The sequence below is a fragment of the Limulus polyphemus genome, unplaced genomic scaffold (genome assembly GCF_000517525.1).
Source record: "Limulus polyphemus unplaced genomic scaffold, Limulus_polyphemus-2.1.2 Scaffold1327, whole genome shotgun sequence".
Lineage (NCBI taxonomy): Eukaryota > Metazoa > Arthropoda > Merostomata > Xiphosura > Limulidae > Limulus > Limulus polyphemus.
In genome coordinates this window covers 241,200-254,656 of record NW_013666937.1, presented here as the reverse complement: position 1 = coordinate 254,656, position 13,457 = coordinate 241,200, and the positions used below count along the sequence as shown (strand labels likewise).

General features: G+C 34.7%; 1 protein-coding gene across 2 annotated transcripts in view; it reads right to left on the bottom strand.

Moving 5' to 3' along the window:
* LOC111086691 (slit homolog 2 protein-like) overlaps positions 1–13,457 on the bottom strand; it is a 220,077-nt gene that overhangs the window by 51,160 nt on the left and 155,460 nt on the right. For both annotated transcript variants that reach the window (XM_022390533.1, XM_022390532.1), the window contains one exon: positions 4,933–5,004. In XM_022390533.1, coding sequence (XP_022246241.1) covers positions 4,933–5,004 — 72 coding nt within the window. The remainder of the gene's footprint in view (positions 1–4,932; positions 5,005–13,457) is intronic.

Genomic DNA, 13,457 nt, shown 5'->3' with positions numbered 1-13,457 from the left:
GTCATAAATATTGTTATTAATTGTGCAGTTTGATGCTGAAGACAAGTTATGTCATAAATATTGTTATTAATTGTACAGTTTGGTGTTGAGGACAAGTTGTGCCATAAATATTGTTATTAATTGTGCAGTTTGATGCTGAAGACAAGTTATGTCATAAATATTGTTATTAATTGTGCAGTTTGATGCTGAAGACAAGTCATGTCATAAATATTGTTATTAATTGTGCAGTTTGATGCTGAAGACAAGTCATGTCATAAATATTGTTATTAATTGTGCAGTTTGATGCTGAAGACAAGTCATGTCATAAATATTGTTATTAATTGTGCAACTTTGATGTTAAAGACAAGTTATGTCATAGATATTGTTAGTAATTGTACAATGTGATGTGGAGAACAAGTTATGTCATAACTATTGTTATTAATTGTACAGTTTGATGTGGAGAACAAGTTTGTTGTATTGCTAATTATAACAACTGATCAAACACATAAAATGAAAACAATATCATTTTTATGCATTTTGTATCCAGAAAAAAAATCTGATAACAAATTATTGTTTATGACACATGTTGTTACAGCTTTTGCATAATATAGTATTTAAAGTTTGAAGATCAGAAACTTAAGTTTGACTACTGGGGATATCAAAAACTTAGTTTGACTACTGGAGAGATCAAAAACTTAGTTTGACTACTGGGGAGATCAAGAACTTAGTTTGACTACTGGGAAGATCAAAAACTTAGTTTGACTACTGGGGAGATTAAAAACTTAGTTTGACTACTGGGAAGATCAAAAACTTAGTTTGATTACTGGGGAGATCAAAAACTTAGTTTGACTACTGGAGAGATCAAAAACTTAGTTTGACTACTGGGAAGATCAAAAACTTAGTTTGACTACTGGGAAGATCAATAACTTAGTTTGACTACTGAGGAGATCAGTAACTTAAGTTTGACTACTGGGGAGATCAAAACTTAGTTTGACTACTGGAGAGATCAGAAACTTAAGTTTGACTACTGGGGAGATCAACAACTTAGTTTGACTACTGGGGAGATCAGAAACTTAAGTTTGACTACTGGGGAGATCAGAAACTTAGTTTGACTACTGGGGAGATCAGAAACTTAAGTTTGACTACTGGGGAGATCAGCAACGGACTTTCAACAAGTTATCAGAGTCTATATTTCCTTGAATCTGATCCTGATGAAATATATGTCAGATAAATATCAAATGAAAGAGAAGATGAATGTCATAAAGAAGGAAACTAGAACGATATTTCACAACAAAGGAAAAGGAACAGTAAAACATAGAAAAACAATGTTAATTGTCTGTGAGTGAAAGAAGATGTGTTTATGAAAAGAACGAAAGATACCAAATGATCTAAAAGATTTTTTACAAGTTCGAAAAAAAACAACAACAAAAGGATAGAGAAAGAGAGACCGAAGGAAAAGTGCCAGAAAACGAATTATAGAAAAGTAATAATAGTTTCACGCATCCAGACTCCTGCCTTTTAACATTAACAAACTTCAGACTTTCGGAACGAAGTATCGTGTGGTTTCGAATCTTGTAAAATGTGTTTCTTAGAACTTCGGAGAAAACTACTGGCCCGTTCCCAAGTTTAAATCTTATTTTTTATTTTAATGATGTATAAAAAGAGCGAGTCATCCTATGTACGGGACAGTCATGCGCGTATATATATGTGTGTGTGTGTGGAATTATAACCCTAAAACCAGCATCTAAGGAAACTTGCTATAAAATTTAGAAACAAAACAAAATATTTGAAGCTACCGAGCGAATAACGTTTAACAATTATATAAATGAAAGAGCAAGACTTCTGGAAACTGTACAGAGCCGGACAACTGACCACTGGTTTTCACTCGAAACTAAAAAAAAAAAACCAACTACATAATTAAAGGGATACAATATTATGACTTTACCCTTCTGATTACGACTGATTTGTGAAAACAGTTTTACTCAAGGATTTGTTTTAGTGTAACAACAACAACAAAACGCTTCAATTAGCAAGCTGCGACAAACCAGTCACAATAGCTATTGCTATTCTGGTTCTCAGTATAGAACTGCGTTCTTTTTTTGTAGGTAAATTTCCGACGTACACAGTCAATTATTCTACTGTAAAACTAGTTTTTGTGTAAAGAAAAATTCGCAGGATTTGCTATTGTCTCGCTCATCACAAAACACGCAGGAATTTCACAGTTGTTTATATATTTAACAATACGTTGTTTGTTTCGATAACAATGCAATGAGAATAAATCTATATCAACAATACCGACAGGTCACTATGGTAACAGCATTTTATCAAGAATGTTGAAATACTTAGGACTAATTTAGTAACTGATTGTTAAATCTGATATATATATATATATATACATGTGTGTGTTTGAGACAACAGCATGTTGAAACATAAATCACAGATACCTTTTTTTCCCTCAAACGACAGTTTTTGAAATAGTTTTCCGTAAGGCAGCTGAACAATTAAGAAATTATTAAAATGATCCCGTATTATATCGGACTGTTGGTAATCTTGATTTTTTTTATGATATATTTTACAAGCCAGCGAAAACTAATTATAATTGTGCATGTCATTAGACATTAGTATTAGGTATATTACACATTTAAACAATACATTCTGTATCTAGTCCCTTAGGGATTTTCAAGAGTTAGAATAATATTCCAAACATATTATATTCGTCATACCATTGTCGACAACGCGTTTCGCATACTCAAGAGCTTCTCAGGCTGGATGGGATACAATAAACACAGCAGTGTCAGAACACTATTTATATAATTGTTGTATCATAACAAACAATAAATCGACAGTGCCGTCCACCTTAACATACGGAACACACTAAATCACAGTATCGTCTTTAACATATAGAACACTTTACATCGACAGTGTCGTCCATTTTAACGTACAGAACACACTAAATCACCGTATCGTCTTTAACATACAGAAGACACTGAATCACCGTATCGTCTTTAACGTATAAAATACATTACATTGACAGTGTCGTCCACCTTAACATACGGAACACACTAAATCACCGTATCGTCCACCTTAACATACGAAACACACTAAATCACCGTATCGTCTTTAACATAAAGAATACATTACATTGACAGTATCGTCCACCTTAACATACGGAACACACTAAATCACCGTATCGTCTTCAACATATAGAACACATTACATCGACAGTGTCGTCCATTTTAACATACAAAACACACTAAATCACCGTATCGTCTTTAACATATAGAACACACTAAATCACCGTATCGTCTTTAACATAAAGAATACATTACATTGACAGTATCGTCCACCTTAACATACAGAACACACTAAGTCACCATATCGTCTTTAACGTATAGAACACATTACATCGACAGTGTCGTCCACTTTAACATACAAAACACACTAAATCACCGTATCGTCTTTAACGTATAGAATACATTAAATTGACAGTATCGTCCACTTTAACATACGGAACACACTAAATCACCGTATCGTCTTTAACATATCGAACACATTACATCAACAGTGTCGTGCACCTTAAAATACAGAACACATTAAATCGACAGTGTCGTCCACCTTAACATACGGAACACATTGGATCACATTTTCCCAAACACTGGTAATTAACACAATAGTGCAAGCAAATTTAAACACAGCCATATTTAATACACACTTTAGCCTCTGAAAAATAATGCCTAACAAACGTTACACACATCTTTTGTATGATGTATTTATGACAAAGCTACTAAAACTATGTAATGCCTTACAAACGTTACACACATCTATTGTATGATGTATTTATGACAAAGCTACTAAAACTATGTAATGCCTTACTAACGTTACACACATCTTTTGTATGATGTATTTATGACAAAGCTACTAAAACTATGTAATGCCTTACAAACGTTACACACATCTATTGTATGATGTATTTATGACAAAGCTACTAAAACTATGTAATGCCTTACTAACGTTACACACATCTATTGTATGATGTATTTATGACAAAGTTACTGAGACTATGTAATGCCTTACAAACGTTACACACATCTATTGTATGATGTATTTATGACAAAGCTACTAAGACTATGTAATGCCTTACTAACGTTACACACATCTATTGTATGATGTATTTATGACAAAGCTACTAAGACTATGTAATGCCTTACAAACGTTACACACATCTATTGTATGATGTATTTATGACAAAGCTACTAAGACTATGTAATGCCTTACAAACGTTACACACATCTATTGTATGATGTATTTATGACAAAGTTACTAAGACTATGTATAGCCATCTCTAATTTTGAGCTACTGATCAGACGGAAGGCAGCCAATCATCCACCAATCCAAGCAAATTGACAGAATGCCACTCTTATAAAGCACCCATAGTTTAAAGTGATTGAATTATTTTGGGGTATAGCACGGATGCGAACCCGGCTCCGAAATCCAGAGCTCTACCAAACAGCCAATCCGTGCCCACATGTATATGTATATAGTATTAGCTCATCAAATGGATAAAAAGATAGTTTTCTTCACAAGTGATATCGTGCTAATGTCTCAACCTATAGAGTATATAATACATGTAGACGTTTAATTAAAATATGTAATAAACAAACAAAAAATGTGCACAGAAGTTATTTGACTTTTGTAATAAGCGGATTCATTTGCACTCAACTTATAAAACACAACACATTTGTTCAAATACATTCTTTAAAAGAAAAGCGGGTAAAATCGAGAGATCGTTTGATAAGATATAAACACTTTAATTTCTTCAGTTTCTAAGCTGTCTTCTGTTGTTCATTTATAATAGTATCAGATATAGCTATATAAACATGAAGAGATAACTTACTCTTCATTTTGGCAACATTATAAATATACAGACAGACGGACAGATAAGGCTCTACTTACAAGTTCAATAACCTTGGAGCACCGCGAAGTGTTTTCGCTCCGATGGCGGTCAGTTTGTTGTTACTGAGGTCTCTGAAACGAAGCAAACAACAATAAACAACCGTAAGAGTGTTTCCTCCAACCTATAAGTATGTAAAGAAAAGTCAGCTAACATTATACAGTGTGACCGTAAGTCCTGACAATTTCGAAGTGACTTTATTAAAGGTAACCAACGCAGGCGCACCAAGGATCTTTACAACATATGTTTCATTAAAATACTTGTTCAGGAAAAAGGGTTCACAAAAGTTGTTAGAAGGTACTCAGACATATCTAAAGCTGTAACATGTTAGTTTAGATACATTAGAAGTTGATAAATAAACAAGTTATCCCTATGCTCTAATTAGAGCAAAGTTCGAGATTCGTGAACATTTGGCATGTGGTATAACTTTACTGTTTGTTTAAACTTTTATTGGCAACTGGCTTTAAAGGTTAGTCTGTTATAAGTTCAGGAAAGAGAACGTGTGTAAAAAATAAAAAGGGTTATCATCGTTCCACTCTTCGAATTAACTATTGCACCAAAAATGTAAGCTTTAAGAAGAATTCTTATTATTTCAACGCATTTAAAATCGAGAGGAAAACAAAAAATATTTGATGAAGCGCTCACGGCTTTTTCCTCTGTGTTGGTGGGCTGTCGGTAGCTGGGCGATGATGTCCTGGGGAGACAAATGATGGACACAGTGTGTGTTTGTGTAATAAGACACAACGTGTTGGGTGATCTTTACAAGATCGCTTTAAAGAGGACTGTGTTACTTGGGTTTCCTTGGGACATCGCTCATGGATATCTTTGTCACTCATTGTAGTTAAAAAATATTGTAAGAGTAAACAAGTAGCAGTTAAACAATAGTGTACGAGTAAACGAGTAACAGTTAAACAGTAGTGTACGAGTAAACACGTAGCAGTTAAACAATAGTGTACGAGTAAACGAGTAACAGTTTAACAATAGTGTACGACTAAACATGTAGCAATTAAACAATATTGTAAGAGTAAACACGTAGCAGTTAAACAATAGTGTACGACTAAACACGTAGCAATTAAACAATAGTGTACGACTAAACACGTAGCAATTAAACAATATTGTAAGAGTAAACACGTAGCAGTTAAACAATAGTGTACGACTAAACACGTAGCAATTAAACAATATTGTAAGAGTAAACACGTAGCAGTTAAACAATAGTGTACGACTAAACACGTAGCAATTAAACAATAGTGTACGAGTAAACACGTAGCAGTTAAACAATAGTGTACGAGTAAACGAGTAACAGTTAAACAATAGTGTACGACTAAACACGTAGCAATTAAACAATATTGTAAGAGTAAACAAGTAGCAATTAAACAATACTGTAAGATTAAACAAGTAGCAATTAAACAATACTGTAATATCAAACAAGTAGCAATTAAACAATACTGTAATATTAAACAAGTAGCAATTAAACAATACTGTAAGATTAAACAAGTAGCAATTAAACAATACTGTAATATTAAACAAGTAGCAATTAAACAATACTGTAATATTAAACAAGTAGCAATTAAATAATACTGTAAGAGTATGAGTAAAGTTGTCAGAGATAAAAAAGATATCGTACGAGTATACCAGTAGCACATAAACAATACTCTAAAGAGTATAAACAATATTCTGACAATTTACTAGTAAAAAAGTAAACCATATTATAAAAGTATACTTGTAGCAACTAAACAATCATATTTGAAAAACTTTTTAAACAGATAAACAATATTATTTTAGTCAAACATGTATGATTTGAACCTACTTATTTGTTTTTGTTTGTTTGTTTTTGAATTTCGCGCAAAGCTACATGAGGGCTATCTGCGCTAGCCGTCCCTAATTTAGCAGTGTAAGACTAGAGGGAAGGAGCTAATCATCACCACCCACCGCCAACTCTTGGGCTACTCTTTTACCAACGAATAGTGGGATTGACCGTCACATTATAACGCTTCCACGGCTGAAAGGGCGAGCATGTTTGGTGAGAAGGGGATTCGAACCCGCGACCCTCAGATTGCGAGTCGAGCGCCCTAACCACCTGGCCATGCCGGGCCAACATCCCTTGTTTTTAAAACTTGTAACAGATAAACTACATTATTTGATTAAATGAACAATGCTTGAGCATTAAGTTATATCAGAGAACCTATGGTAGTTTTGAGAAAAATTTGTAGCAGCTAAACAATATTATTTTAGTCAAACGTGTATGGTTTGAACCTACTTATTTGGGATACTAGTGATAATTAAATAACATCCCTTGTTTTTAAAACTTGTAGCAGCTAAACAATATTATTTTAGTCAAACATGTATGGTTTGAACCTACTTATTTAGGATACTAGTGATAATTAAATAACATCCCTTGTTTTTAAAACTTGTAACAGATAAACTACATTATTTGATTAAATGAACAATGCTAGAGCATTAAGTTATATCAGAGAACCTATGGTAGTTTTGAGAAAACTTTGTAGCAGCTAAACAATATTATTTTAGTCAAACATGTATGGTTTGAACCTACTTATCTGAGATACTAGTGATACTAAAATAACATCCCTTGTTTTTAAAACTTGTAACAGATAAACTACATTATTTGATTAAATGAACAATGCTTGAGCATTAAGTTATATCAGAGAACTTATGGTAGTTTTGAGAAAAATTTGTAGCAGTTAAACAATATTATTTTAGTCAAACGTGTATGGTTTGAACCTACTTATATGGGATACTAGTGATAATAAAATAACATCCCTTGTTTTTAAAACTTGTAACAGATAAACTTCTTTGAAAAATTGAAATTTTTAACCTGAAAGGCATTTTAAAAGACACAAGGACTTAGGTATGACCGCCCATAGTTTTGAGGTACTGACCACAAAGAGAATAGCCGGTCACACTCAGGCCACAAGGGTTTTGTCTGATTCTTTTAACCGAATAACGGGATTAGCTGTCAGTTTTATAACGCACCCACAAGTCAAAGTACGAGCAAGTTGAGCAGCATCACGACTCGAAACTCGAATCTATGATCCTTCGAGCCCGATTTCGATGCTCGTGGTTGATACAGGACAGAGAGCTCATTGTTTACCTTTGTGCTTAACAACAAGCAATCGAAAACAAAATTCCTGCGATTCAAAACAACGTCTAATAAAAACTTTTCCCATCAATACCTTCCTTTTTTTTTTTTTGTTCATGAATTTCGCACAAAGCTACTCGAAGGCTAACTGCGCTAGCCTTCTCTACTTTAGATATGATAGACTGGAAGGAAGGCAGCTGGTCGACACCGTTAACCACCAACTCTTGGGCTACTCTAATCGAAGAGTGGGATTGGTCCTCACATTATAAAAGAATTGAAAGAGCGACGGTTTTTGGTGATGGGATTCGAACCCACAACTCGCAGATTTTACGAGCCGAGCGCCTTAACTTTAACTTGAAATTAACCTTAAGATGAACTTTATCTTCTTCCCGTGGCGCTAAATGTTTGTTATTTTCAGGGCTTAAACAAAAGAAACTTGAATTTCATAGCAATACATATATAACTTGTTTTTCAAGTAACCGGAAGGAAGGTGCATTTATTCCTTTCAAAAGTACTTTGAAAGTGTTAAGTTATTAGAAATATTTAAAGTTTAGCTAACTAAGTTTGTTATTAACGTTACGGCATGTAGGTCTATCTACCTCTCTGAATAACGTTTTACCTCAACAAACAGTGAACAAAGATGTTAGCACAGTCAATAATCATCTTCTTTCAGCTGACATTTCCAAGTTTACCAGTTTTATGTTCTAGTATACATTACTTTCTATCCTTCGTTTTAAAAATTAAACCAAAACAATTGTTTTTATTGTTTTAGGACAAAGCTTACGTAATGGATTATCTGCGCTCTGTTCTCCGCGGGGAATGGAACCCAGGATTTTAGCGTTCTAAGTCTGTAAACTTATCACTGACCCACCAGAGGATATAAAAACAGAAAATTGTCTCGAATGGGTCTCACTAAAATGTGTGAATTTTCCTTTTTAATGAGCGAGCGTGATCAAGTGGCGAACATGCTCGGGCTGTGAAACTGAGGGTTCATAGTTCGCATCGTATTGCTGCAAAAACGCGACCCGCACTTTGGGACCGTGGGTGCCAAAGCTACTTAACTAGAGGGAAGTCGGCTAAGACAACAGCACCCACCGCCACTTCTGATCAAGTAGTTGTATTTTACCATCACCCTTATAACACATTCACAGCCTTAAAGTTCGGAGAGTTAATTAATTAATTTTTTTAACAGGATACGAACATTGGACACACAGATCCATAGTCCAGCACACGAACCACAGGATAACGCTCGACCCAAAACCGTATTATATTGCTATGGAGTTATAGTATTATTATCTGTGAAATGTGATACGTTAATTCTTAAGTTCACGCTCGACAAAAAACCGTATTATATTGCTATGGAGTTATAGTATTATTACCTGTGAAATGTGATACGTTAATTCTTAAGTTCACGCTCGACCCAAAACCGTATTATATTGCCACGTAGTTATGTTATTATTACCTGTGAAATGTGATACGTTAATTCTTAAGTTCACGCTCGACCCAAAACCGTATTATATTGCTATGGAGTTATAGTATTATTACCTGTGAAATGTGATACGTTAATTCTTAAGTTCACGCTCGACCCAAAACCGTATTATATTGCTATGGAGTTATGGTATTATTACCTGTGAAATGTGATACGTTAATTCGTAAGTTCACGCTCGACCCAAAACCGTATTATATTGCCACGTAGTTATGGTATTATTACCTGTGAAATGTGATACGTTAATTCTTAAGTTATACATGTTATATGTATTTGTTTAATCACGGTCATTTTAACATTATAATCAAGATTTCATAAGAACAACAAGTGTGATTCCTTTCTTTTTTTTTTTCACCTCACCCCGGGGGATATTTGTACAGTGATATATCACTTGGACGATAAACAAAGATAACATCTACACTGCCAAAGCAAACAATGAGAACAAGCTGTTAAAAATAGATTGAATTTTGTTGGTTTTATTTCCTTAAGTACCCAGCAAATGCTCCAAGAGGAATTCTCGCTGCAGAGCAGAACTTGAGAGAGACGTGTACCAACAAATTATCACTCCGCCACACGTGTATTCTGACAGTTACTGATCATATACCGAAACGCACGAGGCGTAAACTAACAATTACCGTAGTCTGGGCCACGAACACTCCACCCAAGACCCACGCACAAAACTAATCACAAAAATTCTTCACTGTTTCCTAAATAATCACAGCAGAAAAACAATTCATTTTTGTTATTGTTTATTACTTCTACGCCCCCTCAGTGGCTCACACCGCCAAAAAAACAGGGTTTTTATACTCGTGGTGGGCACAGCACAGATAGCCCATGGTGTAGCTTTGCGCTTAACAACAAAGAAAGGAATATAACATCTACTCCACTCGTCCCACATCGGATATCCATCCCTAAATAAATAAGATCCACGTGTACCTCATCCCAGACTAACTTGTTAAGCTTGAGTTATCACTACGTAGTGAATAAAAAGAAGGCTATTAAAACTCATTTCACTACAGCTTAAAGTAAATTACGGTAAAAATATGTGGGACACCTTTTGTTAGTACATACGACAAACGTTTTGACACCAATTTTACTGAGTTTTCCATACCAAAAAACAAAAAAAAAAGAAGGATAAAAAGTAAAATCACGGGTCATGGTGTAAGAATTATCGTAATGGATCATTTAGAAAATCAAGTGGATTTCAAAAGACTCAGAAACTCAAATGCTTTCGAATAGTTGACTGTTCTTCAGGAGTAAAAAAGGGATCTAGTTTCTGGGTCTTCTGAAATTTACATAAAGTAAAAGGCAATATTTGTGACAAAGCGTATATATCTTAAAGCTTTATGATAATTTACGAATTGAAATATCTGTTATACATTTCAGGCTGTGTTGTAGTCGCTAGTCTCAAGAAATGTTGTTCAGATGGTTCCGGGTGGATGTTGATCTATTGTTGGGAAAGTCCGTGTGCATTCACGTGCATCTCAAAAAAATTTATCGTGTATTGAATTTGACCTCTGTCCCACCCACTCCGTTGCCCAGAATTAATGGGGTCCATCTTTGTTCTTACTTAATTTAAATTTTTATGCATGGCAAACAATCGACTGTTGTTGTTGTTTTTTTTTTTCATCACTATACATATATATATCACTTTATATATGTGTAATGAGACGGAGAAAAAAAACCCTGCAAAACAAAACGTCTCTTAATGTTAGGTGTTAGATAATACAAATGAGGCTTAGCGAGAATTTATATATACCAAACTGAACTTTGTGGGAGGTCATCTCTGTACCTGCCCCCTCTCTCCCCCTCCCCCACAAAAAAAAGGAAGAAAAACAGATCTAAAGAGCCACACAGATTTTCTTTGGGGAAATGAATTACTGTTCTGATTATTGCTGGTGAACAGACTAGATCTTGTCATTCTCTTCTTTATATATAAGCCCAGTTATTCGAAACTACAAGAAACAAAATACGCGTGTCTTTGTCCAATAAATATTGGATTTAAACGTAGATTTCTTGCCCTTCTTCTTTTAATTACTGAAGAATCCACCCCCAGACAGTGAGTGGATGATGGAACTGGATACAGCTCTTACTAATGAATTCATTTTTGCTTTTGCGTAATGGAAAAATGAACCAAAAAAAGAGTTTCTGTTGTGATATTTTTGCGAGACGTAGAAACAACTCGATGATTTACGAATAAGATGTCTTCAGGTTAAAGAGAGAGCAGCGGTAGCCAGCAGACGACTCGCGGAAGCTCTCGTATTTTCTCGCCAAGTATGTTTTCTTCATTGATTTGATCGAAAGAAACATGCATTACTCCTAAACAAAATTGTAACTTCTATTAGATAAAAAAAACGAATATATTATCACTGAGCTGTTGAAATGTAATGTAAAAATCATTCGTCAGAACCTCGTTCAATTCTCTACAACCTTCTTACTGTCTTTTTATGTTCTGTCTACCAAAATTCAGAAAATCAACAAATAGGGATAAAATGACTGTCCTCAAACTATTCAAAGAATACTCCGCGCAACATTGCGTCATATAGGGTTAGTTCACCTCTGGCTAAAATGCTGAACTTAAGTACATCTACGGCTTCACTCTTCACATGGCTTCAAGACCGGGTTGAATTAAGTATACCTTTGGCTTCACTCTTCACATGGTTTCAAGACCTAGCTGAATTAAGTATACCTTTGGCTTCACTCTTCGCATGGCTTCAAGACCAGGTTGAATTAAGTATACCTTTGGCTACACTCTTCATATGGTTTCAAGACCGGGTTGAATTAAGTATACCTTTGGCTTCAGTCTTCATATGGTTTCAAGACCAGGTTGAATTAAGTATACCTTTGGCCTTACTCTTCACATGGTTTCAAGACCAGGTTGAATTAAGTATACCTTTGGCTACACTCTTCATATGGTTTCAAAACCAGGTTGAATTAAGTATACCTTTGGCTTCACTCTTCACATGGCTTCAAGACCAGGTTGAATTAAGTATACCTTTGGCTTCACTCTTCGCATGGTTTCAAGACCAGGTTGAATTAAGTATATCTTTGGCTTCAGTCTTCACATGGTTAAAAGACCAGGTTGAATTAAGTATACTATAGCACTAGACTTTAACACCACACTGAACTTAGTGTAACTTCAACTTCACCCAAGTACATTAAGCACTCAATCTGTATCTTTTCCTTTTGTTAAAGCCAAAATGATTATTCTAGACCGCGAGGTTTTAATGTTGAGAACCACTGTGACAGAGAATTATCCTTGAAAAAAATTACCCGTCATCCCCTAAATTATACTAGCTGTACTTCCACAGTGTCCTTGAAAGTGTTCTGTATAAAGAGTAAATAAAACCAAAATTAAGAGTAGCAAAATATTTTCATTTCTTCCTTTTGAAGTTCATATGTCATACTGTGTTGTAGCCTGAAGAATGCATAATTCTTCTCGTGATTCAAGGCATGCGCACATTTTACTGACGGCACAATAGTACAAACTCCAACGTTAAGCGTCACACATGTGACGTCATTTTAGTTGCTACTAGCTGACTGACAGACAAAACACTACTGTTAAGTGGTGCGAGTGGTTAAAACAGGTGTCCTCTCTAAGCAGCCTTCGGCCTTCTATTCGGATAAATAACGAGTTACTCTCGTGAACAGGGAAGAGAATACTAAAAGTTATTAAATGATGATTGTAGACTGTTAATGAGTATCTAGTAGACTATATACGTATTTAATGTGGTTGACCTATTGAGCTAATTATCATGAAGTTGTAATTTTTAAGTTTGACTCTTCAAGTAAATTTGATTCAACGTAATTATTATTTCTAACGAACAAAAAACAATCGATAACTAGAACAAACTTTTCCACGTGTAAACAAAAATAAATGTAAAGACATCCATCGAATGGAGATTAAAGAACGAAAAATTCGATGACGAGGAACCCACTTTGAG